Raw genomic sequence first — 25,227 nt, forward strand, 5'->3', positions numbered from 1 at the left:
TAACTCAGGCTAACTGAGCTCAAGATCTTAAGTGGTGTTTTACTGTTATAAACATTAATGTGCCTATAACCATTTACTTAAAGAGCTTCTAAACACCCACTCTGTAACCCAGTGTTGATGTTTGCAACATCAAGACACATTTACACCCTTAACTCCTGTTTTCCTCTCGTCATGAATGTCCGCAGTCAATGGCTGTCCAACAGAGAAGCTTTCTGAAAAGCAGGTTAGTTAACAGGCTCAGAGTGGAAAGGAAGCTGCGAGGGGGACTGCTGAGATGAAGGAGTAGGACTACACACAAATAGAGCTCCAGTGGTTGGGGAATTAAAATATTGTCTGTGTACTACTTGCAAAGACTACCATGACCCAGATACAGTGCTTTATCATGGGAGTGGAGCTTTAAACCAAGAATGGCGTTGGATATCAGTGACATTCTGCTGCCTGACGCATCTGTTGCACCTGAATTATTCAGTGGATGAGACCACCCAGCATCAATCATGTTTGCGGATTAATCATACTATGTGTGCATATGTGTGCGCACATGAGTGTGTAAGAGTGTGAGTGACCGAGGTGTATCGCACCAATTCTGAGAGACTGCATTAGTGTTTGCATGACTGGCCAACTGAGTCACAACTTGGACAGAATCACTGGACACATTAAGGTGCTAGGAGAAGATTTGGGAATAGAGAGCTGTGAGTTGCCTCGTCCTGATTTTAGGTGTACTGAAGCATTGCCACACTCTTGTACTGCTTGACTGAGCCCTGAGTCAAGTGACCTTAACATGTCTTCCTGAATGCAATGATGCAGAGAACTGTGAGAAATATCTTTTAATCGTGTTTGCGCTAGTAAACAGGGCTCTAACAGAGTAATAGAAATCACGCAGCTTTCTCCCACCATGCATTCATATTAGTACAAGGAAGAGGTGTAGAGTACACCTGTGTATTATAGTTACCTGACTGGTTCTGAAGGTGACCCGATAGTTGTACTGCATTCCATCTTTCTCTTTTCCATCGTCCAACCTTTCTCTGCGAATGCTGACTGCCACAGGTCCCAGATTTTCATCCACCCCGAAATAGTTTTGATGCTCTATAGGAACAATAAAGCAACACAATAAACACTTCTCCTGCAACTCAAAAAAACTAAAGCTGTGCTACAAAGATGCAGACCCATCTTAAAATAGCATAACATTTTTATCAATTCCTTGCTTCTTCTATAAAGCAATAGTAATTTATACTGTAAAGTCTATATTCTTATTTAATCACACAAAGATCTTTAGGGATTAGTCATGACCAAGTTGTGGCACTGATTACAGAGTGCAGCAGGGGTCCAGTGGAGATTTGAAATTGATTCACTATGGATTAAAACCTGGGTTGTAGTGGTTGGGATTTGACTACTTGCAATTTAAAATGTAAGAAAATAAAAATGCAGCCCTGGAGACTTTGCCCATCTCTTACCAATCACTGACCCAGATATCCTGCAGAAAGCCATGCTTCTCACAGTACAGATGTGTAAAATTCCAGATCTAAGCAATGTTTTTTTCTAAAATTTAGTATTAAAGATTTGGTACGTTGTTGATACAATTAAAAAAGTTTTTATGTTTAAAAAAATCATAATAATAAATAATAAAGTTACTGTATGAAGCTGGGACGCCATTCTGTATTTGCAAATGGAAACCACTGACACTGCAGCACACTGTAAATTTACCCACCATGCTCATATCAAATGATACAAACACTCAGGCTTTGGCTTTTGTGTTAATATGGCTTTTATTGGACAAATGACTGTGAAAGCAAATATAGGGTAAGCAGACAAGGCAAAAGTTCCTGGTAACACTTAAAGCCATTAAGTTATGTGGTATGTGCATTAGACCAGGATGTGTCCTTTGGTTTTTATCAGGTTCTGAGCATTTTTAGCTTCCAAAGAGACATAAGAGGAAACAGTTTGACATTTTCCCGCCTGACAAGCCAATGTATGAACTGGTTTATCTGGGTTGTTGGTCAAAACGAATAAGAATGTCTCCATTGGTTTATTCATTAAAAAAAACCAATAAAAATCAGGCTTTTGTTTTTGAAATTATACATGCACTATCCACTTTTTAATACTATGAATATTTATGATACCAGAAAGATAATATTGGCAGTGAGCCACTAACATTTTGTCTAGTGCTCACAGGTCAGAATTACTACTTATCCAACACCATGGTCTATGGCACAACATGAGGCTGTGCAATTTGATGATAGATAAAGAGTGAGAAACTTTCAAAAAATTACTCTGAGCAGGATGGCACTTGGGGTGGCCTGTCAGATTTTGGGAGTGGCCAAAACAGTACATGGGAATGAACACAATTAGTTTTTGTTTTGAAGGATAACAGTTTCTTATGCCAAACAAATGCTGCAACATTGAACAGGAATGGAAAAATTGCAGTCCGAAGGATACGTTCATCCATGAAGAGTTAACGCAAACTCAAACCATTTTTTGTTTTTTTATTAGCTGACATAAGCAGCTGTAGCTGTGCTGCAACTTTTAACAGCTATTGGCAACTTTTAAAGGTGGAACGTGTTCATACCCTGTACTCAATGCATGAGTTCAGGTTGTGAATCAATCAATCAATCAATCCACCTTAAATTCTAATACTTTGACCAACATTGATCTTTGGCCACCAGAACTTCAAACACTTAAAAGGTCTGGTGAAAAAAGGGGCAGAGACTGCAGCCTGTGCGTTACTGTGTCCACAACAGACTAACCCTACTCCAACATACTAACCAAACAGTATGGTGATAATGAGTAAGAGTTACAAAACTATGCTGTACATTTTGTGAAATGGTTAACTGAAAATAGCACAAAAGTACTAATAAAAAGAGAAACAAATTAAACATGTTTCAGTATATTTTTTCAAGCATAATAATAATAATAATAATAAGAAGAAGATGAAGAAGAAAAATTTATCCTTCCTGTGAATTTTCCTGATTATATAAAAAAAAAACAAAAAAACTCTATTGTGCTATGAGATAAACTATACTGGAATATGAATTTCTGGTCATATCACACACACCATATCAAATACCAGCAGATTTTCAGGAAATTTCCTGGGGATATTCACGAAGCTGAAACGGAGTCTCCATTTTAGATAACCCGGTCACCCCTCCAATGTACCCAAAAGTGACAAACTCTAATTGCCAGATTCTTATTAAATTTCTTTGCCACCTTTATTTCGCCTGAAGGAGGAATACTTTTCATCTGTAGACACTTCAATGAGGTTTTTATGTTGTTACCCTTAAGTCAAGATGTTAATTTGTAGAAGTAAATTTAAAATAATCTAATGGGCAGATTGTCATTGAATTTTACTGATTATAATAATCCTCCTAAGAGCTTGAACGTTTAGCTGTTCTTGATTCATTAACACAAATTAGGCCAAGTTAAAAATTTGTTGTTTCTTCTTTGCATTACTTTTGATTTGTGAGGCATGATGACCACTGGTTATGGTAACTAGCAGGGTCCCGTTTTGTTTTTGTATTTGTGTTAGCACAAAAGTTATATAATTTAAGATTAATTATAAATGCAAGTATATTCTTATTCAGTACAAAATACATTCTACTGAATAAGAATATCTTTAAAACAAATATATGTCATATTGACATATTCCTGACATGGGAAAAAGGACTTTATGCAGAGGTTTAGACATTGCATCCATGCTATGTGGAGCATGCATGGTCAATATGTTGGTTCCAGTTATGTGGAACCAATGTTTATATACATCAGTGCAATAAATTAATTGTACAGAAGCAATGTAGGGTTAACCAGCTAAACCGTCACAACATATGACTTTAGAGGAACAGAGGACTAGGGTAAATGCTCTGTGAGGCAAACGGTTGAATGGTGGTAGGAGGACCATCAGTTTGTGTTGGGGCATTAGGCATCTTAGATTACAGAAAGCATAGTGGGGGAAATGGTGTCTTTTTGTTAACATGTTTCTGTGTCACTGGTGCTCATCACCTTATGGTAATTGCTTGACAAAGTCGCAAAGTGTCATTCTGCCTTGCCGTTATGCGTTGAATATCTATAAAAGGTCATAAACCGCATGGCATTACGTTTCATTTTGGGTTCTTCGCATCTTCATATAAGGATGGCATAAGCTCTGCACTGTGTCTACCTACATGCAAAGTAATGACACAAGGCTTAGACTGTGGTTGGCGATTAAACATTTTATCTATTACGGCAACCTGGGGAGAAACATTCTCAGTGCTAAGTGAAGGACGGCTTTGGGCAGTAAATAAGATCAACGTTGAGCCCAGGTTGATAAAAACTTGCCCTGAAGTGGTGACATGAAGTCTTATTTTAGTGAGTGCGTGCACAAGTATGTGCGTGTTTTTGTTTTTGCAGTTAAGCAGAGGTGACGACAGGCTTGTCTCTCCAATAAAACGCCTCATGAAAAAAGGGCAAGGGACACATCCACACACTGTAAACTAGACATCTTCTGTAAAGGCTCATCAAAACTAAACTGACAGCATCCGAGGGCATTTCAATTATACATTGACTTGCATTGCCAGGGAGAGAGGTGAAAATGCATAATGCAACTACACTGGTTTTGCAATGAGTAGTGAGTAAAGCATTTCACAGTAAATAATTGTTGAAGTAATCTCAACGGTACATTCAAATGTGCTATAAGTGGAGCAGATCTGTCATGCTGGCATTACCCTTGAATGGAGATGCCTCGAATGAGCTTTCACAGTCACACTAAAGAATATTGTAAAAATAATAGGAGTATGTTTTTGAAGAAGTTCAGCCACTTATGAGTGTGAAAGGTGAAGCAACTGTTTTCTGGGAGAGCTTAACAGTGGGTAACTCAATCTGCTGAGAGGAACGAGCAGCCCAGACAGTGAGAAAAACAGATATGTATAATATGTTGATGGATTGGGTTTAGCATGACATTTCTAGTGTCAGTTGTATAGGTGTTTTAATGAGAGGAGCTGGGACCTTCGCATGGTTTTGCTGACCCCAAAAATTTCATAAGATGGGTCCTCACACCCCTGCGGCCCCCACGGGGAACAGCTGCAACACGCACTCTCGTTCACCTCTCTCTTCTCACATGACTAATCACAGCTTCTCTGCAGCGTTCAGGCCAATATCACAGGGAGGACATGACCGCTCCTCTGCAGAGGAAGTGAAACATACACCCTTGCATCCAACACAAGCCTGCTATTGTTCTGGACCTTATTTCATCTGCTCTTACCAAAATAACTGGGCTGCTGAGATATCTGACCCTATGAACAGAGGCTGTTCCACTTGGAACTCTCCCACACGGCATTGTGCATCTTGTTTCAAGAAAATGGATTTAGCCTGGAAAGTTTAATAATCCTTAAAAACGAGTTACTGAACACTTTTCCTTACCTTTCCCATAGAAGTATTTGTGGTAGTAGTATGCCCCCAGGTCAATGTGCTCAATGATGTAGCGTTTGACCTTCTCCCTGTGGATTGGCTGGTTTTCACGAGGCACCTCCAGTACAGAGACTCCTGCATTGGTGCAGTGGGAACTTAAAGATGATTCAAAAGAGCAGCTCTCTGACATGCCACTGTAGTTGGCGCTGTTGGCTCTGGAGAGGGAGATTTTCCTCTCGCCTTCACCACCAATCTCATTACGAAAATGTGGGCAGCTCAAGACCAAGTTGTTACTCTTCCCATCCCCTTCATCAGCATCCAGGTTCTCTTTGGGATTTAAGTCCTCCCTGCTGCCTAGTGGAGACTCAAACAAGGGGGCATTTCCACTGCTACATCCTGCTGCTCCAACATCTACCCCTGGACCAGGTACAGCTCCACCTGCAGTCCCTCCACCAGATCCAATCCCAGCTCCAGCTGAGGCAGCGGAAGCCCCAGTGGTTGTGTTCTTTCTCTGGCTCAGGTTAGCTCTGCTTGCCACTGCCTCACTGATGTTGAAAAGCACACTTTGAACATCGTAGTGAGCAAAACATTTTTGAAAGCTTAGAGGTCGCCGGTCATCCTCAATCGAGAGCCGCAAGGCATCGCTCTCGCTTTTTATGGTCCGTAATTTCCTGAAAAGAGATGTTTCAGATGACTCTGATTTGAGGCGCCTCATAAAGGACTTGTCTCGCTCCCGGCTGTAGAGAAGGGAGTTGTCTATGTAATCATAACCTGGAATGTGAACAATCTCACCCCTGGCGATCTGGGCTGCTGTTTGTAGACTTGGGGAAAGAGAGGTATCACAGCGCAACAACTCTGGAAAACCCAGGGGTGGTACGCTACGGGGTTCTAAGGCATCTACTCGATAACCCCTAAGCATGGTAAAGAAACCATCTCCACTCAGGCCTTGACGGTCAATGGAGGATGTGCTTCCATATTCACGGTGCAGTGAGGCCCCAGTGTTTGGATTGACAGCGTTCTGGTCCATTATGTCCTCCGAGTCAATGTCACTTATGGTGACATCGCTGTTGCTGCGTTGACGGATAGGATGGAGACCCTTCAGGGGGGAGTGACTGAGGAGGTCACTCAGTATGTATTTGTCTGTGTAGTTCACCTCCACACAGACTGCTTCACCTTGCTCCAGTAATTCCACAGTATCCTGCTGGCCGTTCTGAAATACTGGTATCACACTCTGATAGTTAGGTGAAGGTCGTCCATCCCATCCATCTTTCCTTGGTGGCCATTCCGTCACCCTGGCCCTGACACCCATTTTAGGCATGGCAGGAGTACCATTTGTCTTGCCAGAACCATCAGGTTTTCCCTGGATGTTGGAGGCTGGTGGTCCCATGCCTCCATTCAGAGCTTTGAGTTTCCTGCTGAATAGCTCCTCTGACTGCATGGCTCTGGAGTATTCTTCTGGGCCTCCCACAATTCCCACAAGGTCTGGTTTGTTATCTGTCACAGGGCTCAAAATACTCATATCCTGCTGGAAGACTCCTTAAAGAGCAGACTTTCAGGACCCTTCTTCATTGCATCATATGGTCTGCTCACTGGAGAGTGGAGGAGGAGCCTCTTTCCTGAGTCAATGAAGCAGCCGTCGTCATAACTCATAGAATGGTGCTGGCATAACACATAACATTTGGATGTCAAGGACAAGTGTCTGAGGAGCACTGACGCACAGGAGAGTGGATACTTCTCTCACAGTGCGTCTCCAACGCAGAAAGACAGCTGGAAGGGTTAGTTCTGTGGTACAGAAACAAAAACAGAGAAAGATTTTAGCACACAGTGAGCAGATAACAACACAAAATTGCAGACATTTAAATAAAAAAAAAAAAAAAGGGAAAGAAGTTTGTTTTGTTCAAAATGCGAAAATCCCAAAACACAGCACTGTCAGTTCAGCAATAAAAATGATTATGCTGCTGACCTGCATTGCCTTACTAAAACTTCTCATAATAAACTCCTACCAAGGGTATGTAGAGCTGTATTAGTTTTGGAACTATGTTAAACAATATAATCTAATATGGTTAATTATTATATTTGAGAGGGGTTGGTGCCATTATGGGTTTATAACAAGATAGATGTAGAACTTCAATGGTGCACCCAGCCAATGCCTAACAGATGGTAGTGAGGCAAATTAAAGCAACAAGAGGCAGATGTTCAGCTAAATGTTCACATGAACCAATAACTGATCCAACCGCTCGCAGCACCATCAAGCCTGCAGATTATACAGGAGGGATAGTTTTACATATTCAGAGCCAATTCCACTTCCCTTTTATCTAATGTAGTTGGTTATGATGCAAATTAACAAGGTCCTGATGAGGTAAACTGACTATGACAAACAAAAAAACAGAAGAGCAATAAAAGCCAAAATTAAGTGAAAAATGCTGTAGCTGTAGTCAACTTCATTTCAACTACTTCAGAAGAGATACTTTGTAGTTTTTCCTCTTCTTTTCTTCTGTTTTGTTAAACTGGAGAAATTAACTGTCACAACGCTGTTTTCACTATTTCTAGTCATTAATATAAACATCTGAGGACAGATAGAAGAGTGAAAACTCTGGTTGGCTTGTCCTTGAGATGCAGCTTTGCCTTCTCCTGGGTGTTTCAGATGTCACAAACATGCAGACACACTCTAAACTCACATGGTTTCCATTTTTTCTAAGTAATGTCCCTGTATGTCAGCCATGGGTAGACATACAGTAAAAAGGTGCCAGGTAGGTCATATAGGCTTGGTCAACTATGGAAACAATTTAACTTGGATAATGTAATAAAGACACTAACAAAGGCTGTATTGTATACTAAGGCTGAAAGCAAAAGTTCAAGGAAGCACAAACAAGTTTTTCTCTCATCAATCCCAAAACCTTAGGTATGTTGTAGGTCCAATGAGGCTACATAATGAAACTGAGGTGTTACAAAAGGCAATATCTCTTCCACCCCTACTGACTTCTGCATGGCAGAGCACACCAAACCATGCTGCACTATAGGCTTTGGATCTCCTTATTTTGACCTAAATGCCTTTTCCTTGTTCTTTGTTCACTTATGAGTTATCAAGTACGCCATCCACATCACAGAGAACAGTGTGCTGAATATTGTTCTGTCAAGTGAAGACAATACACCCTCTTGAAGCTATTCTGTTTTTAGGATTTTACTGTGATCATGAATTTGGCTTGATTTTCCATTCTTTGCTTCAGCTCAGCCCAACAGGCCTTCAAATTGATAGCTTTGCTTCCTCAACAACTGTTTGAGTTTGAAATTTTCTGTCATTTACTGTTAAGGAGGAGGACAAACTGTTTTGGGATGAAAATATGGGCCACATCAAGGGTAACTTCAAGCCAGACTGGACCCAATACATTTAGGACAAGTCAGAAGAGTTGCAACAATAAAGTATGCATGGCCCAAATGTGTACAGATAGACTTATAATGACACCATCTCAGTTAGGTCTAAGGCCAAAGCATGCATAGTACAGAACACAGAACACAGTACAATCAGGAAATGGTCCAAATTGTATTTAATGCAAAGCTTAGAGTATAGAGAGTATAAGAAAGTATAGCAAGATATTGTGTTGGGTCACATGAATGCATAATGTAGCAGTGAGAATTGTTGCAGTTGGCAAATGATGAATAATGGAATATCTGACTGAGTGTAGTGCAGTGAACAAGGTCAAACCACTCATTTTTATTACAAACAATATTTGTGTGTGAAAAGGCCAAAGTGGATGATTAGAACATGGAGATCATTTTGATTTTATCACTTATAAACACAGCAGTTAATCCTCAAGCATATTCTCCCATTCACAGACTTGCCATAACCATAGCAGATATAGTAAGCTCTCTAGAATCACACAAACATACACCAGTGGGCAAATGTAAGATGCAGCCAATGTTACATTTCTTCTGGAAAACAACCATAATATGTGTAGATTTGGTGTAGTGTGAATTTGGCAATATCATTTTAAGTATATTATTATGTCTGCATCTGCGTGTCTTATTTCACGACTTGACAAAATCAAAATGGGGGAATAGTGACATTTACAAACACTACAGCTTAAAATACTGAAAATCCATTACAGTCAGACATTAAGAGAAATACCCCATGGCCAAAACAAAGAATGCTGAAAAAAATAGCCCCACCTTGTATATTCTATTCTTGCTGTTGGACATTTATATGTAGCTCCTTGAGTTGTTGTAATGCAGGGCAAATATCTGTGTGAATTCAGCCACTGAGCAAGTGATAGTATTATGTGCTACCTGTGCAAACAACATTGGGGACACTCAAGGAAGGCAAAAATTGATGAAGTGTGTGCAATCTCGAATCATGACATAAAAACACAGTGAAGGACTTCTCCTTTAAAAAGTCATTAGAAATCCATTAATATATGCCATGCAAGGTGATCACATGACTTACTATGACCCTGTGGTCTGTGGATGACTGCCTTACCAATTGAGCTACATTGAGCTGCCCAGTGGTAAAATTACAAAAAGGAAAGCAAGAGAGTGGTCCGTTTATATTCATTCTGTCCAGCTTCTCTCTGTTTGTGTTGCTTCATGGGGTTAGCAAAGGGTGAGCTGGCCTTTATTTCATGGAAAAGAGCGGAGAAGGTAAACTAGTAAACTTGGTGGTCTGTTTTTCCTTTTCCCTCCAGCTACTTTCCCTGCGACAGTGATTAATGAACACAGTTGTACCATGTCTCGTTCCACATCCAACCCCCAGCTGCCTCATCCAATGTGAAGTTCCCCAAGCTACTTGCTCAGCAGAATCTTATGTGACCTGAAGCAGGCTGTTTGCTGGCCTTTTCTTTGCGACTGTGTGTACGAGGGAGGCAGCAGATGGAGGGTAGGGAGTCTGCTTTGCTTGCAGACCTTTATTACTGGGGTAATGCACCGCTATTATGAGTGTTTAAGACACAAGGCCTGGTGAACAAGGATAAAAGGTTGGACAAGGAAAGATGGGGAGAAAAAGAGGACTAATTACTGTAATGAACCCATTTTCTGTTTCTGATGGCGGATAGTCTGTCTTTCATCATGGTTCAACCAGAGAAGAGTCGGCCAGCAGTACCAAGTCTTAAAATAGTCCTGACATTGTGGCCTGATTAAAGGCCTGGCAGATATTAATACTCTGTCAAAAAAGTTAACACATTCTGTCCACCATTCTGAATTAATACTCTACTATCACTGACAGGCTATTTCACCCGAGCAGGACACACGCCATGATTCCAGCCAAATATGATAGACTCACTAGACCAAGTTCTTGTTAGTCACTCACACAACTCCTACATAACTGTCACAGTAATCATGGAGAAAAGCCGCTTTGAACAAACCTTTTTTCCTCTTACAGCTTTGAAAATGATCCAAATGCTTACCGTTTTGGACACAATGAACTATTCCATTCTTTTGATCTACTGGTGAAAAAATGCATTTGTGTAAACAAGTAGAAAAGATTCAGAAATAAAGTCATATTTCTCGCATGTTCCACAAAACAACACTCCACATATTAACACTCAACCTCTGTGTGATTACAAACACTTTCTATACACAACATTATTTAAAATTAATCCACTCAGAGCTGAAAGCACTTGAGCAATTTCTGCACATAATGCAAGATCAAAAAGCAGCGGCATTCCATTAAGCCCATAAAATATTCTTCTGAGGAATGCCAAATCTTTTGCATGTTTGATTTGCAATGTCTGTTTCAGGTAGCAATGAGTCTCAAAAAAGTCTTACTTATACTTATACTAAAGGTTAGCTTTAAAAATATCCTGTGCTGCATTAATTGGAGGAGCTGTGTTGCCATGGTTTAAAACTGTTAAAGTGGCTGAAATTCACCACAAAGTCACAATTATTTAAATAAAAATACCAAGACTTGCATGTGTATGGCCATCACTGGGACAATAAAGTTGTTTCTGCCACTACACCCATTGTGCATGACCGAATATTATAATAACACAATATTATTTATTTATAATAAAATCCAGAGCACTGGCAAAGCTGGAGGAAAAATGTGTGGTGGGTGAAGGAGGGCAAATGGCATTCAAATGAGGCTATTACATTTAAAATAATAATCTTAAATTTTGTCCTCCCTCAAAAATTTGTGATCCTCCACAGTCCACAGCATATTGCACCTTAGGTCAAAGTTAAACATGTTTATTTAGCCCCAACCAAGCTGTTGGGTCACTCTGAGCCATGAGGTCAACACAAGCCTGTGATCATAACCAATTATCATTAATAAAGTGTTATGTAATTTAGCCATATTAATGCTCCTCTGTTGTCTGCAAGCAGGGCATAGTAGCTTGCCTCATCCCTAAGACACCTCGACCTCCAGAGCTGAGGCCAAGCTGTGATGCAGTCATCATCTCCTCCTTGCAGGCAAATTTGGGTGCAGTATAGGTTAGAGGCCAAGATGATTGCACCAATTTTCCAGCTCATGGATTTCATCATATAGTGAGTCAGGCAGCATTACTATTTAAAGTAAATTTACAAGTACTTCTCAGTACATTCACAAGCCCATTTTATTCAGTTCCCTGTTACCTGTCTGAGAGGCTGCAGCCAGTCAGACATTTGGATGTGTCACACTGAGTTCATCATTAACACAGAGGAAGGCAAAAATCCAAGCGAAAACCAAACAAACCTGAAGGCACATTGCTTATGCTTCACTGCCTGCCATTTGATTCCTCAATAAACTCACAATAAAAACAATGAATCACATTCTATCCCACTCCATACTCAAACACAATCAAATTTGCGTTCCACAGTGTATTAGTGTTTCGCCCTGTGAGGAGTTGATTTAAAACAACGTGGGAGCTCCTTTTTCAATTCTCTATTGTGAGCAGCTGTTACAACCATGTGGTAGGAATGGGAGGGGTGTATGTGATGATTTTGAGCAAGATAGGTATTAAATTCATTGCACAAAACACATCTCCAATCTGATGTAAACACTTGTGTTTCTGGTTCACCGGAGCAATTCTTTACCTTAACTGGGTTATTGCCAAGGAGAATGAGAGGTTAAGACAAAATGTGAATGTGGTGGAGTGGCAAGGGGGAAAAAAAACAAAAAAAAAAACGGGAGTTTAGCCAAACCTTGCTCAAAGAAATGCAGGCAATTAAAACACAGGACCAATTAATTGGACAATGTTATCCTTGAGAGTTCATTACTGGGGCCTGGGAAACCAGGCATCTCCTCTAAGTGCCTTCATAACCAAAAAAAGACACTTGTAAAGGGTGTTGGGACTGTGTGTGTGTGTGTGTGTGTGTGTGTGTGTGTGTGTGTGTGTGTGTGTGTGTGTGTGTGTGTGTGTGTGTGTGTGTGTGTGTGTGTGTGTGTGTGTGTGTGTGTGTGTGTATGTCCTCTCCTCATAGCCACTGAAGCTATAAAAGTATGTACCAAAGAAAACCAAATGCACCATTCAATCTTCTTCCCCTTTCATCTACTGCTCCCACAATTCAACCTCACAACAGGGAGGAATCTCCCACTAGATGACATCCAAATTAGCACTGATGCTAAACCCCTGCCTTTAATGGCCAAACCTAACCCTTTTCCTGTATACAATGATAATTCGCAATACTTGAGCTGGTAAGAACCCAATCATCTAACTCCACCCTCTATTATTGTGGTCAGCCCACCAACCAGACACCCTGATGTGCCAATATGGCCTCCAGGGAGTAATGCTGAGATTTTAATGGCCAGTGTGACTACAGGGTCACACCCTCAGCAGGAGGCAAGGAAACCAATAAAATGAGTTCCAGCTAGCTGTCTTTATTGAGTCTGGCAATCAAAATTCCGCCTAGCTATGCTCCCACATATGCTTATTATTTATTTAGGTTAAGTGGGAATGCATAAGCAATAATAAGCTGTATTGAAATTTCAATTTGCCCAGTTATCAATGGCCATTTGACAGCATCATTCATTAGAGAGGATACGCAGATGTGACAGGTCTCTAACTAAACACTCAAATTCACCCGCCATTTACCCAAAACTAGCCCCTTTATAAGGCCCATTCCTTCTCATTAGTACTTAATTTGAAATCAAATTTGACAACTGAAATTAAAGCTATCATTGCAGCATTGGGTGTGACTAGAGACCTGTCATCAAATTTATAAGGACATGATGCAAGACATCCTAGGGATGCTGGAGGTTCAATACAATTCATTTTTTTCAGGATCTGGCAACACTGGATATAGATAAAGAGAGGATTGCAAAGCCTGCAAGATTGATGATTAGCTAAAACATGTGTCCACTTTAATTAAAAAGCTTCTTTTATTTTTCATGTTCTAAAATTAATTTTTATGGTTAAGCAATAGTTCAGTCAAGTGAAGACATCTGGTATCATTTATTTAATTGCATTTCTTTCAACTACAAAAATTGGCACATTTGGTGTTTAATATTGTAGTCAGGCCCAGATGCTTAAATACACCCCCACTTCTTTTCTGCTTTTTATTAGTTTTTCATATTAAAAACAATTAAATCTTGTGCATATATGAAACATATTCATAGCATATTAATTGATTTATTTCCAAGTTTGTGAGTACTCATCTGTATTTCCCTGTCCATCTTTGACAGTGTGCAGGTGTCCCAAGCAGCAATCTCCCGTTGTCATGTCACATCATCTTACACAATTTCTGACAATTTACCTCACAATCCCCACAATCACACAAAAGTATAAAATGCACTTGGGGAGCTCATGCCAACATAATGATGGACATGAGAGCAGCAGAAAAGAGAAGACATCCTAGAAAGGGATGAAGTGTGTACTCACACAAGTGTGTTTTTGCTCAAAACAGAGGAACTGTATGGGGGCAACGTTTGTGCAGGACCAAGAGACAGATAGATAGCTGTTTTGTTTACATCTCAGTGCACACAGAAGACCTGAGTTGACCCTACAGCAGAAGAGCAATCAGTAGAAGAGAAAAAAAAAAAAAAAAAAGAGGTCAGACAACACCGAGTAAACATATACCCTCACTGTCTCATCATTCCCCCAGCACGGGGACTCATAATGCTCTTTAGGAAATGCCTACATACAGTACTGTGGAGGCAGCTTAAATACACAGACTATTTCCCTACACTACCTATGTCTGCTTTGCATCGTGCTAGCAGTAGCTCCATCTGGAATGTGCTGGCTACAGCTGAGTCTGAAATACAGGGGTCACCCGTGATCTTACTCTGTTTCACTTGGTTCACGGTACAGTAAGTAACTGCAAATGGTTAATTCTTTTCATTTCCTGTGCACATTCAAATCTTTTAATATCTACCATATGCTGTCTTACAAAAAAAAGGGGGGCTTCTGGGAGAGAGTGGTTTCTAACGTGATTGTGTTATAGAAGCCGTTTAACTAGAAGAAGGGGGTTGGTCAAGGTAAATCCAATTACAATGTGTACATTGATCCACACAGCATGCCTGTACATATCTTTTTGTTTCTAGTACCATCAAAGTAATTGATGAATTTTGCTTCTAAAGTATATTTTCATAGTATTATGAAATATTTTCACCACAAAGATCATGAGTTTTTGCACCGGATGCCCATCCTGCCAAAACCCTCCCATTTTTTTTTATCTGGGCTTGGGACCAGCACCAAGCTGGCCCTTGGCGGCTGGGAGGGTCCACACCTGGTGTGGAATCAAACCCAAGACCTCCTGTATCCCAACCCAATGCTCAACCACTGAGCCTTTAGGCCCCCTATATTTTGGTATTCCATTTAAATGTGCAAAACACACCAGTGATCAGTACCAGTGTAATGCAAATTTATTGTTAATACACCTTGAGCATCAACTCTACAGTTTCTAAATTCCAGTGCCAAAAAATGCATTAAGATAACAGGCACTGATAAAATAAAATTACTGCCGCAGCTCTGGAATTACGACCTTTGCATGCCAACATTAACATAATTACTAACAGCAGTGCATCAAGTGAGAGCTTAACCACAATCACATTGACTAGGTGTAGAGCTGAGCTATGCAGTAAAGTTAACAAGAAAGGTGACCCTGTTCAAGGGTTGGACCAAGCCTCATTTGAACAGCAAAACAGTGGTAATGCTGGCGAGAGAGAGAGACAAGACTCCTTCTGGTTCCAGTGAAAAAGGGAGTCTCCTACCCCGTTGCCCTGCCAGCTGGCTATCGCCCCAGCGCCTGCCAGGCAGCACACTGTCATTGTCCTTTAGTTGTTTCAGGGTGATCTGAGAATTAAAATAGACAGGACAACAGATTTTCCTTGTTTAGTCACATGAGAACAAACAAGCGCTGTGGTAAAGACTGGGTAGGAGAGACACTGCGCACCGAGTTCAAGGATTTGGGGAATGTTTTAAACCTGGCTAAAGATACAGTAGAGGGAACCTTTTCTGATACAGAATAAATGAATACACACTATGATTAGTAAAAAGCTGTGTTAGAAAGTGACTAGCAGAGCTATCACAAAGCACTTAAGTTAACTTCATGCAACAACCCTCATTAGTGCTACACCCAACATGTACATGCATAGTTTTAGATGTCATTCCCAGAACCTATTCAGGTCTCGCAGACTGACACTTTTGTATGTTCCCAACAGAAGGAGAGCATGTTTGTTCTTGGCTGCTCTAGTGGAGCCCCACGAACAGGAAGCACTGTGCTGTGGCCCTTTTCCAAAAGGGACCATCTGTCCCTCCGAACTAGGCTTAGCCACACCGGCCTTCGCTGCTACGGGGAGACAGAAAGACAGAAGATGTGCAAGGTTGATGTGGCACAGGGGGCCTCTTGAATAAACTACCACCTATTTCCATAAGCATACATCCCTCTTCTGCTTACCCAGTTACCTCCATACCAACAAAGTAGTTAGGGGAGTGTGTTTGCACGCCCTTCATAAGCTTTGCTGACAAAACACAGTTCACAGATTTTAATTCCTTATTGATATGAGATTGATTGATTGATTCCTGACATTTTTATTTGTTTAGTTGTGTGTGTGGAGCCGTGTGGATTGTGTTGGAAGAGAAAACCAGGCAGACAGACATGATGGATCTCAGTTACAAAAAAGAACAGGCTGGAATAAAAACTTATTAAACACATCTAAAATGTGCCTTGTGTAAGTTTTAGTCTCTCGAAATCAGGTTTTCTTAATCCGCTACCATGATTTCCGTAACCAGGTTTCTTCTTCTTAACATCAGCTTTTTAGAAAGCCGGCTGTTGGCAGATTGCTCAAGTGCATGTAAACGTACTGACTGACAGCCTGTCAGCAGGGTGTGCTCTCAGGGAAAGGAGGGAAAGAAAACAAGGAGCTGAGGAGAGAAATGGTGAGAAGAGCACTTTCATCTAGCAAAAGGCAAGCTGGTAAAAGTTCAGCTTGAAAGCTCTGGGAACATCTATGCTTCTGGTCTTTTGTTGAGGTCAGTCAGAGTCTAAATTGTCACATTATCACTAAGAAACAGACAGCAGGGCAGGAAGCAGGCAAGCTGTGTGACACTGTCACTGAAAGCACATCATTCAGGGAGCAGCACTATAACATGCTGACCAGCAGTGACCTCAGAATGTGTCAATACAATTGACCACTTCTCGCTCCTCTTACTCACTTCAGCAGTACTCATTTTCTTCTCAAAGTTTGTTTTTTCACACTTGGCCTGGTGTTGTTGACAGAAATCTGGCATGAGAGAGTCAATTTGGACAGCAGCAGCTGGAAGCTGCATGTCTGACACAGATATAGGTTTTGTCAACCAAAGGATGTGAGGCAAAGATAAATGTAGGGAGGACTGGAGTAAGCACAGACACAGAGATGAATCACTCGTTTATTTGCCTCGCAAGAACTTTCTCTGCTGCATTTGCCAGAAAACACACACACACACACACACACACACACACACACACACAAACACAAACATTTCCTCTGAGGATAGACCACTTACTCAATGCTCATTTTGCAGGAAAATGCAAGTAAAAACAAGGTCAATATGCATGATTTGGCCTGAACCTTTTTGAGGCTATTACATGAAACACTAAGATTAGTAATCAACAGTTGCTATGCTTACCTGATTATGATAGGCCTTTTTCATCAGATCCATAAATCCTGAGAGCAGAACACAAAGGCCTGTGTTAACGAGCCCACTGTGGAGATGCTATCCAAGTGCATTAAATCCATCAGCCACTTGTTGAGTACAAGCCACCCAAAAACACAGGGGAGAGAGAGAAATCTGCCACATTTCACAATAGAAAGCCTCCAAAATAAACAACAGTGCCACTACCCTTCCTTCTGTGCCTTTATCCAAAAACGACTTCGCATAGAAAATGCAAAAATGCAGAAGAAAAAAAAGAAGGAGAGAGTAAAATAACGATAGGTCTGGCAGCCATCAGGGAGTCAATTTAGCGAAATGCATACAGCTGCTCCATGGAGCACACAACCCCCTTCTTCCCCTTGTGACAAAGCCACCAACAGCTGAATGAGACTGCAGCATTAGCATATGTAAGGGAAAGTAGGTGGCTGCGCTGGTTGATGGTTGGTGTTGGTGGGTGAAGGAGGGGGCTAGACCATGACATTCAGGGATTCTATTGCTGACAGGAAAGACAAGTGAGAAGGGTGGGGGGCAGCTATTGTTCTCAGGAAAATATGCCCAGGTCAAGCTTGTGACCTTCCAAGTTCTTTGCGATTCCTGGGCTTTGGAGCAGCAGGAGATGGAGGAATTAACTTAACTGTTCCTGTCCTGTGAGCTACAGGCTAGTAAAAAAGTCTGTCGGACAAACAGCACTAACAGCCAATATTTCTACCTTAAAACACACTGATAAAGGGAAAAAGACACAAGCTACAACTATTATATGCTAAGCATGAATAGGAGGCCAAAGCAACACAAGAGAGGAAGGCAAAGAAGGGAGGGGCTGTGATGGCCATAAGAGTAAGAAAGAAAAATGTAGGGAAAACGGACTTCATCTCTGCAGGGCACTACTCTCTGATGCTTCACTGCAAACAGCCGTGTTTTAAGAGCCTACATACACACAAGCCAAAGATGTAGCACCAACAAAGACTGACTGATGCGCTGCCTCACATCTTCAGATAAAAGCTGCACTTGGACATAGTGGAAAAACTACAGCTGACAGCAAGCTGACCGCTGACATTCATGTATTCATTCTGCACTCACTTGGCTTGTGGATTGTTGAATTGAAGAATAGCCAAAACTTGTATTTTGCTGGGTTTCTTTTTTTTTTTCTCCTTTTGGAAGTCCAAGCTGAACAGAAGATATCAGCAGTCATTAAGCATTTGATCAGTAATTGTTGGTTGATGCTAGTTTTCTGAAGTCAACTTTGTGTGTGTCACAGTATTCTTAAAACAGACTTGTGACTGTAGAAGTGTGTAATTATAATCTGTGAACTAACATGAATTGTGAATGTGGAGACCAATAAAAACCTTCCACTTTAACCTTCAGAAACTGACAACATTATAGTTAAGCAGTGCAACTACCAGGTATAAATGTGGGTAAATATGTAATTTTAGAGGAAGTCAGCATAACTTGGACATATAAAGGCTAAATAAAGAACAACTCTCGGAGGTAATTGACTTTTGATGATATATTTCCCTCTTGTACAGTTCAGCGTAATTGAGTTTCAGAGAGCTTAATTGGAACAAACACTAAAGCAGTGTCATTTTAACCACTTCCTGATGACTGCTTTGCTCTTTCTTTTTCTGGTTGGAGGTAGGAGCATGTTAACAGCAGGAAGTGACAGACTTTAATCAAGCTGAATGAATGGCAGCAAGTACAGGACTTTGTGCCACACTGTGCTTTGATCCAGCCTCCGCAGGCAGGTTCTCAGCTTTGATTTGAGGTAAGGGGAAGGAAAGAGTTTAATTTGAAGAGAGGGAAGCCCCAGGAGGTAACACTTAAGAGTTCTTGTCACTGCATAGCAGCAAACAGACAAACTATTCCCGAGCCTACACACATATGTGCAGCAGAGTCTGTGGAGAACCTCGCTATCCTACAAACACTGCTCATTTGCACATGGACGACCGATTTACACAAACTGATACACACAGAATTACCTACATTTACAAACTAAATATACTAACATCTTTAACTGCTCATATTTCAAATAGTGCAGAGTTCTGACTGAGTTTAGGAAATATATAACTTTGGCAATCTATATGTATCAATATGACTGAGTAGGTAAAAATATGACAAACCTAATGTACTTCTAGAAGATGGTTTCCCTTGAGTGACTTCCTGTATAATGTGTTAAATCACATAGGGCTTCACAGAAATTTGGTTAGACAAAGAGTTTCTGTTGAGAATTCTGTTGACATTTTTCATTATTCCAAATCTGAATGCTTCATTTGCTGCTAGAGTAATTCTTGGCTGGTTTGAAGCTACAGCATATACCCTTTTTCCTAATAGTATCTTAGTTTTAAATATGGTCCATTGTTTTTAATACGGAGAGGTGCTGTCAAAGGGATCTATAACCCTGAGTCTATGACCAGTGCATGCTTTTGAGTGAGTCTCACCCTTCTATCCAATCAGTGAACGCTAAAGTCTGGGGTGGGAAGTCAGTCCATCACTAGCCATTTTCTTGCTTTACTCTGGCCAGTCATAATAGCACAGCACATAATGCACTGACAACACAATGTGTAGATTTATATTACTATTATTACCTGTGGACAGAACCAAGCAAACTTTTGCACCCTGCTGTCAGTCTTAATGCTAAGCAAAAACATCTCCAAGATATACCTTCATGTTAGAGTACTGTAAGTGGTATCTACCGTTTGGCAAAGAAAAGCATTTTTCCCAGAATTAAAATTTTTTTATCATTGCTTTAGCACTGGAAAGAACATTCTACTGATGACCCTTAAGAAGTGATATTGGTGCCATTTCTTATGATATTGGGAAGATGACAAAAAGAAGAAACTTAACAAATTCAATATCATCCCTAACTTGTACATACATAGGTTTGATCCAAATATATGATTCCACATTGCCTACGAGATCTCTAGCTTTTTGAGTAGAACCCACTTTTATGTTTTCGCTCCAGTGGAACATATTTTTTATGTAAATTAAAAATGACGTTGACTTGTCTTTTTATGGTCAACCATAAAAGACAACCAAACTCAGCATGGTAGTTTGGAAGCCATTTAGGCTTACTATGCAATTGCATTTCTTTTTCCTGAATGTTTTCACCGGGGGACATTTAATAACCCACCTGCATTCGCTTAGATTGAGCTCCTTTTCATGAGGGTGTGACAGCCAAGCATGTGAAACATTTGCTGTCCAGTATTTTTAGTCCTGCTGATAATGGCATGCTGTGTTAAGACAAGTTTCCTCTTAGTTATGCAGAGTTGGAGAAGAGCTGTTTAGGGAAAGGGCCTAGTGCTCCTAGAGAGTGGAAAAAGGAATAACAGCTAGAAGACACAGTATCTCTGAATGTCATTTATTCTCTACACCTTCTGTCCCCTTTTTAGATTTTTTTCTACATCTGTTGTTGAATCAATCAGAGCAGGAGGCTCTGCTGTCTTCATTATCCCCCCCATGCCAATCCATCTCTAGAACAGAGGAAGACAGTGAAAGTGAAAGAAGGACTGGGTACATGAGGTGATGGGGTGGAGAGTAAACATTGGCTTTGCATCCCTCTATGTTGTTGCTAGGCAACTTTTTCTGCATATGACAGCCTTGAGTGACAAGCAGACCTCCCTTCTGAACAAAGATGCAAAGTTGAGGAAAGGAAAGGGGAGAAGAGCAGAGAGCAGCACAGAGAGGACTAAATGAAACACTAAATGAAAACGAGAATGAAACACTGTTCATAAGTTTCAAAACAAAGCAACGCTATGAAAATTAATTAGGTTGCACTAATCCTTTACTCCAATTTTAGGAAACCAGCTTTGCCATTTACATTAAAGTTAAGAAATCAGCTTTTCCGAGAAAGCCAACTGTAACTTAAGTCCATGTAACCGTACTCATAGACAGACTCCACAAGACAAATGTGGAGAGGTCATGACATAATTAACAGAAGAGGAAATAGTTTTTGTTATTTTTTTTTTATTGGCTAGATTTATAAATGTACAGATTTTATTAGGGAAATTGTCTTATTCGAACCTCTTAAAGGATTTAAATAAAAAAAGGAAACTACTACTTAACATAGCCACTACATATAGAGAGTTGAAACTGGTGAGTTTTTGTCATTTTGCACATTCTCTTTCTTTAACAACACTAATAGTTCCAGCTCTGCACACTTTGTGAGCAGCAAAAATGTTACTTTTTATCCATAGTGCGCATAATAAAGGATTCTGACAAATACATGATCTAAAATAAGCATGGGAATAATAATCACTGGCCAGAGAGCTGGTTCTTATTGGAAGTTTGGCAGGAGATAATGCACTGGCTGCCAGATTAGGGGTGATGCTCTGTGGATGCATGTGCAAGAAGCGAGCAGGAAGCAAAAGAAAACTGACACTGGAACCATATTGTTAACAGGAGTACAGGCAAAGTTGCTACCATGGAGGATGCCAGACTACTGCACCATCACTGGCTCGAGAAGCATAAAGTAACACTCCAAACAAACAGTATAACAAGGGCTACATCCATACACGTAGCAACCTGTGGACATGGTGTAGCTATGTGCAATGCAAGTACACTGTGCATCAAAAAGGGACAAAAAAAAATTATTTAAAGAAATTCAATACATAAAACATAATTTAAAGAAAAAAAAACAGTAACAAAAAACTCTTGTTGCAGTATAACAACTCTATTCAGTAATTAATAAAGTTCTCCAAAGGGAGCAGTCTTATTAAGTGAAGACTCCACTTATTCTCCACAGGCCATGTTTCCAGAGCTCTGTGATAAATGGGTCCGACTGAATTATTGAGAACTAGACAGCCCCGGTTTGTCATGCAGCTGGCATCTCTTTTATGAAGTCACATTCAAAGCTTTTCCCCTACAAGTGGCATTAAAAACATCTGTTCGCAGGGCAGCCACCCACGTGAGATTGCCCAGTCCTGACAGGATGGCCTGCAGATGTAGTTAACAACCGACATGCAAATATATATGTAAAACCCCAGACAGCCACATTGTGACAGTTAAGTCAACAAAAGGCCAGGAGTCACAAAGGGGAAGTAAGAGTAAAAGAGAAAGACAAACACACAGTGGAAAAACATTTTTCCAAACATTTTTCTACAACTAAAGGTAAAGATGATTCAAAAGTAATAGGGAAGCAAGCTTGACTAACAAGATATTGTAAGTTAAAGTGAAACAGGAGTACTTTAACTAGTCATTTTGAAGAATGCTCAGCAGTACTTTAAACCTGTGGCAGAAGACCAATTTGACCTTGATCTTGTTCAAAGCAAACCTGTTAGTGCAGGGTCAGGGTAATACCTCAAGAAGAAGACTGCTGTGTCCAGGGTGTATGAGATGCCTTAAGTGTGCACTCTGCTAGTCCTTAGAGCAGTGTATAGTAACGCTGTGCATCATTAAAGGGGAGTGTGCTTAAGTGCCCATGGCTCTGTAAAGAGACTACTAGTGGGGGGAGAGTGGATCGAAGAAGTCAATGAGAAATAGCCCAAGATATTTCCATTCCCTCAGCCCGTTTATGGAAACATTATGTGAGCAAGGTTCAGTTCTCACGGAGCTGAAAAATTCGGGAAGTGAGAAAGAGTGGCAGACAGGAGAACATGAAGGCGGGAATGAAAAAAAAAGAGGAGGGGCTGTAGAAATGCTGCTTTTAGCTGTTTTCTCTGGAAAAGACCTTGTTCTGTGTGTGTCCTTCTTTGTGTGATTTTCCCTCTGGCAAAGGCCAAAACAGCCTCCATTTATCTATCCTGAGCATTTAGCCTTATTAAGAAAAGGCCCTGAAAAGCAGGCACCCATCACATATGCCAGGGTGACATGGCTTTTTCCTTGTTAACACTTAAGCATTGCACCCAGAGTGCACCCAACACAATTTCCACTAGAGTGAGGGATTACTCCTGCTGACAAACAGGGAAAAAAGAGGTAGTACATCTGTTCTTTATATTTGCATTTCTTTGGTTGAGATCACAATGCGCCACTTGACTCGACAGAAAGCGAACATTCTCACTCAGGCGTGAGAAACCCACCCCATCAATGAAGCCCTTTTCCACCCTTTGGTTGCTTTAACCAGGGTAACAGCACATCACAAGGAGCAGCTTGAACAAAACATTATCCGTCAACTCTGAGGCAGATGGGGCCCGTTTATTCATGATTTTCCTTCATCACTTTCTATTTACTCACTGTTCTTAGAAGGAGAAACGGGACCAAGTGCAATTTTGGGACATTGCAATGTGTACAATTCAGCAAATCTGCAGCTCTAATTGCAGAGTTTCAACATCCCAAGCATTGAGGCACAACAGCTGCAGCTGGCATGGCATGTGGTGGGTGTGTTTAAGGGAGGTGTGACAGCCAAAAGGGTGTCAAAGACTAACCTCCCACCGAGAGCCACCCACACACGTGCACCTATGTATAAACACACAGAAATGTACACAGTGTTACATGCACAGACGCCCACATGTGCACAATCACACAATATGCTTTTTTGTCAATGTACCGATTAGGAATGGTAATGATACACAGCATCGGGCCAAATACTTTCTAATACTGCTTTAAAATTTCCCTCAGCTGCCATTCAAAACCTCCAACACATACATAAACACAACACATTCCTCCAGTTAACAGGTCAGAATTTACCCGTTTAATAGCTCTATACGCATAAAGCACATGGACCATAAAAATGTGTGTTAAGAACAGACATGAATACTCTTCTACTTCCAGATCTTTTCTCTATCCTTGTTTAGTCTTTGTTCCATCTCACCATCCCCCTTCCTGAATGCTAAATGGGGAAGTGTCCAGGGAGACGATTGTGGATAAATTCATTCCTTCTAGTGCACTCATCCGATGTGATGTGAGGACTTTCCGTTATTGAATGAACTTTAACCTTTTGGATGATCAAGAACAACAATCTGATGAGGTGCTGGGGGAAGGGAGCATTCCAAGGGTGGTGTATGGATTAAAAAAAAAAAAAAAAAAAAAGAGAAAATATGTCCCAACAGACATATGAAGCACAGTTGGATTGCATATGGCGGCATTTCCTCCAGAGACCTCACTTGTTATTGCACCATTCAGAATGACACAAAAAGAGCTGGGTTTAGATTTATTTCTTTTATTTAGTTCCACCTCACTCAAGCAGCGATCAGGTACAAAATGAAAAATGTTTGCAGGAAGGTGTCTGTCCATAATCACATAGTGAACCAGACAGCATCCCAAATAAGCTCAGATTTCCTTATTCCTCACTTCCTTATCTCCAAATGCAGAAGGCTTCAAACAAAGTCAGCAAAATGGCAGCATTTCTGGAGAGCAGGCACTGGCAGCTGTACAAAGTGCACTCAGGTTCACCAAGCCCGTGGAATCAAGAGGAAGGTCTTGTTTTCATTTAGGAAGATTGTAAACGCAAAGTGTAATATACAGCACGGCTTGGTAAGATGACAACTCCCACAGTCCGATGCTATTAATATGATCTTAGTCAATCTTCCTGGTTAACGAGAGAGAAAAAGAGAGATGTTAAAATACAACCTCAGGAATATAAAATATTTAAATTGTCAGCATTAGTGTCACCCAAGAGGAAGCTCAAACATCCTTGCTATTCAATGCTAAGGCAACAAACAGTCTTCCAGCATGGGGCTCCCTGGAGCAAGCACAGGCACAAGGCATGGTGTGCCTTTTTACATCGCCTGTGGCAGAACCTGAAATGTAGCGTTTGCCCTTCCCTCCTTAACACCACCTTGTTGCCCTTTATCAAGGCCCTCAATCCCAACTGCTCCAGTTTGTGTGTTTGTGTGTGTGTGCGCGCGTGTAAAGAATGTTTGCAAACCCATCCTATTATTAACTGCAA

The 25,227-nt window shown here is 40.8% G+C and overlaps 1 protein-coding gene across 6 annotated transcripts in view; it reads right to left on the reverse strand.

Annotated features, from left to right (window-relative positions):
- sipa1l2 (signal induced proliferation associated 1 like 2) overlaps positions 1–25,227 on the reverse strand; it is a 78,151-nt gene that overhangs the window by 44,621 nt on the left and 8,303 nt on the right. For 4 of the 6 annotated variants that reach the window (XM_067525555.1, XM_067525557.1, XM_067525556.1 and 1 more), the window contains exons 2-3: positions 5,386–7,155; positions 950–1,083 (exon numbers count right to left, since the gene is read on the reverse strand). In XM_067525555.1, coding sequence (XP_067381656.1) covers positions 950–1,083; positions 5,386–6,892 — 1,641 coding nt within the window. In that variant the 5' untranslated portion in view covers positions 6,893–7,155. Of the gene's footprint in view, positions 1–949; positions 1,084–5,385; positions 7,156–14,159; positions 14,289–15,490; positions 15,573–25,227 lie in introns of those variants that run through there. The other 2 variants (XM_067525553.1, XM_067525554.1) reach the window with 2 other exon arrangements.

The sequence above is a fragment of the Channa argus genome, chromosome 1 (assembly GCF_033026475.1).
Source record: "Channa argus isolate prfri chromosome 1, Channa argus male v1.0, whole genome shotgun sequence".
Classification (NCBI taxonomy): Eukaryota; Metazoa; Chordata; class Actinopteri; order Anabantiformes; family Channidae; genus Channa; species Channa argus.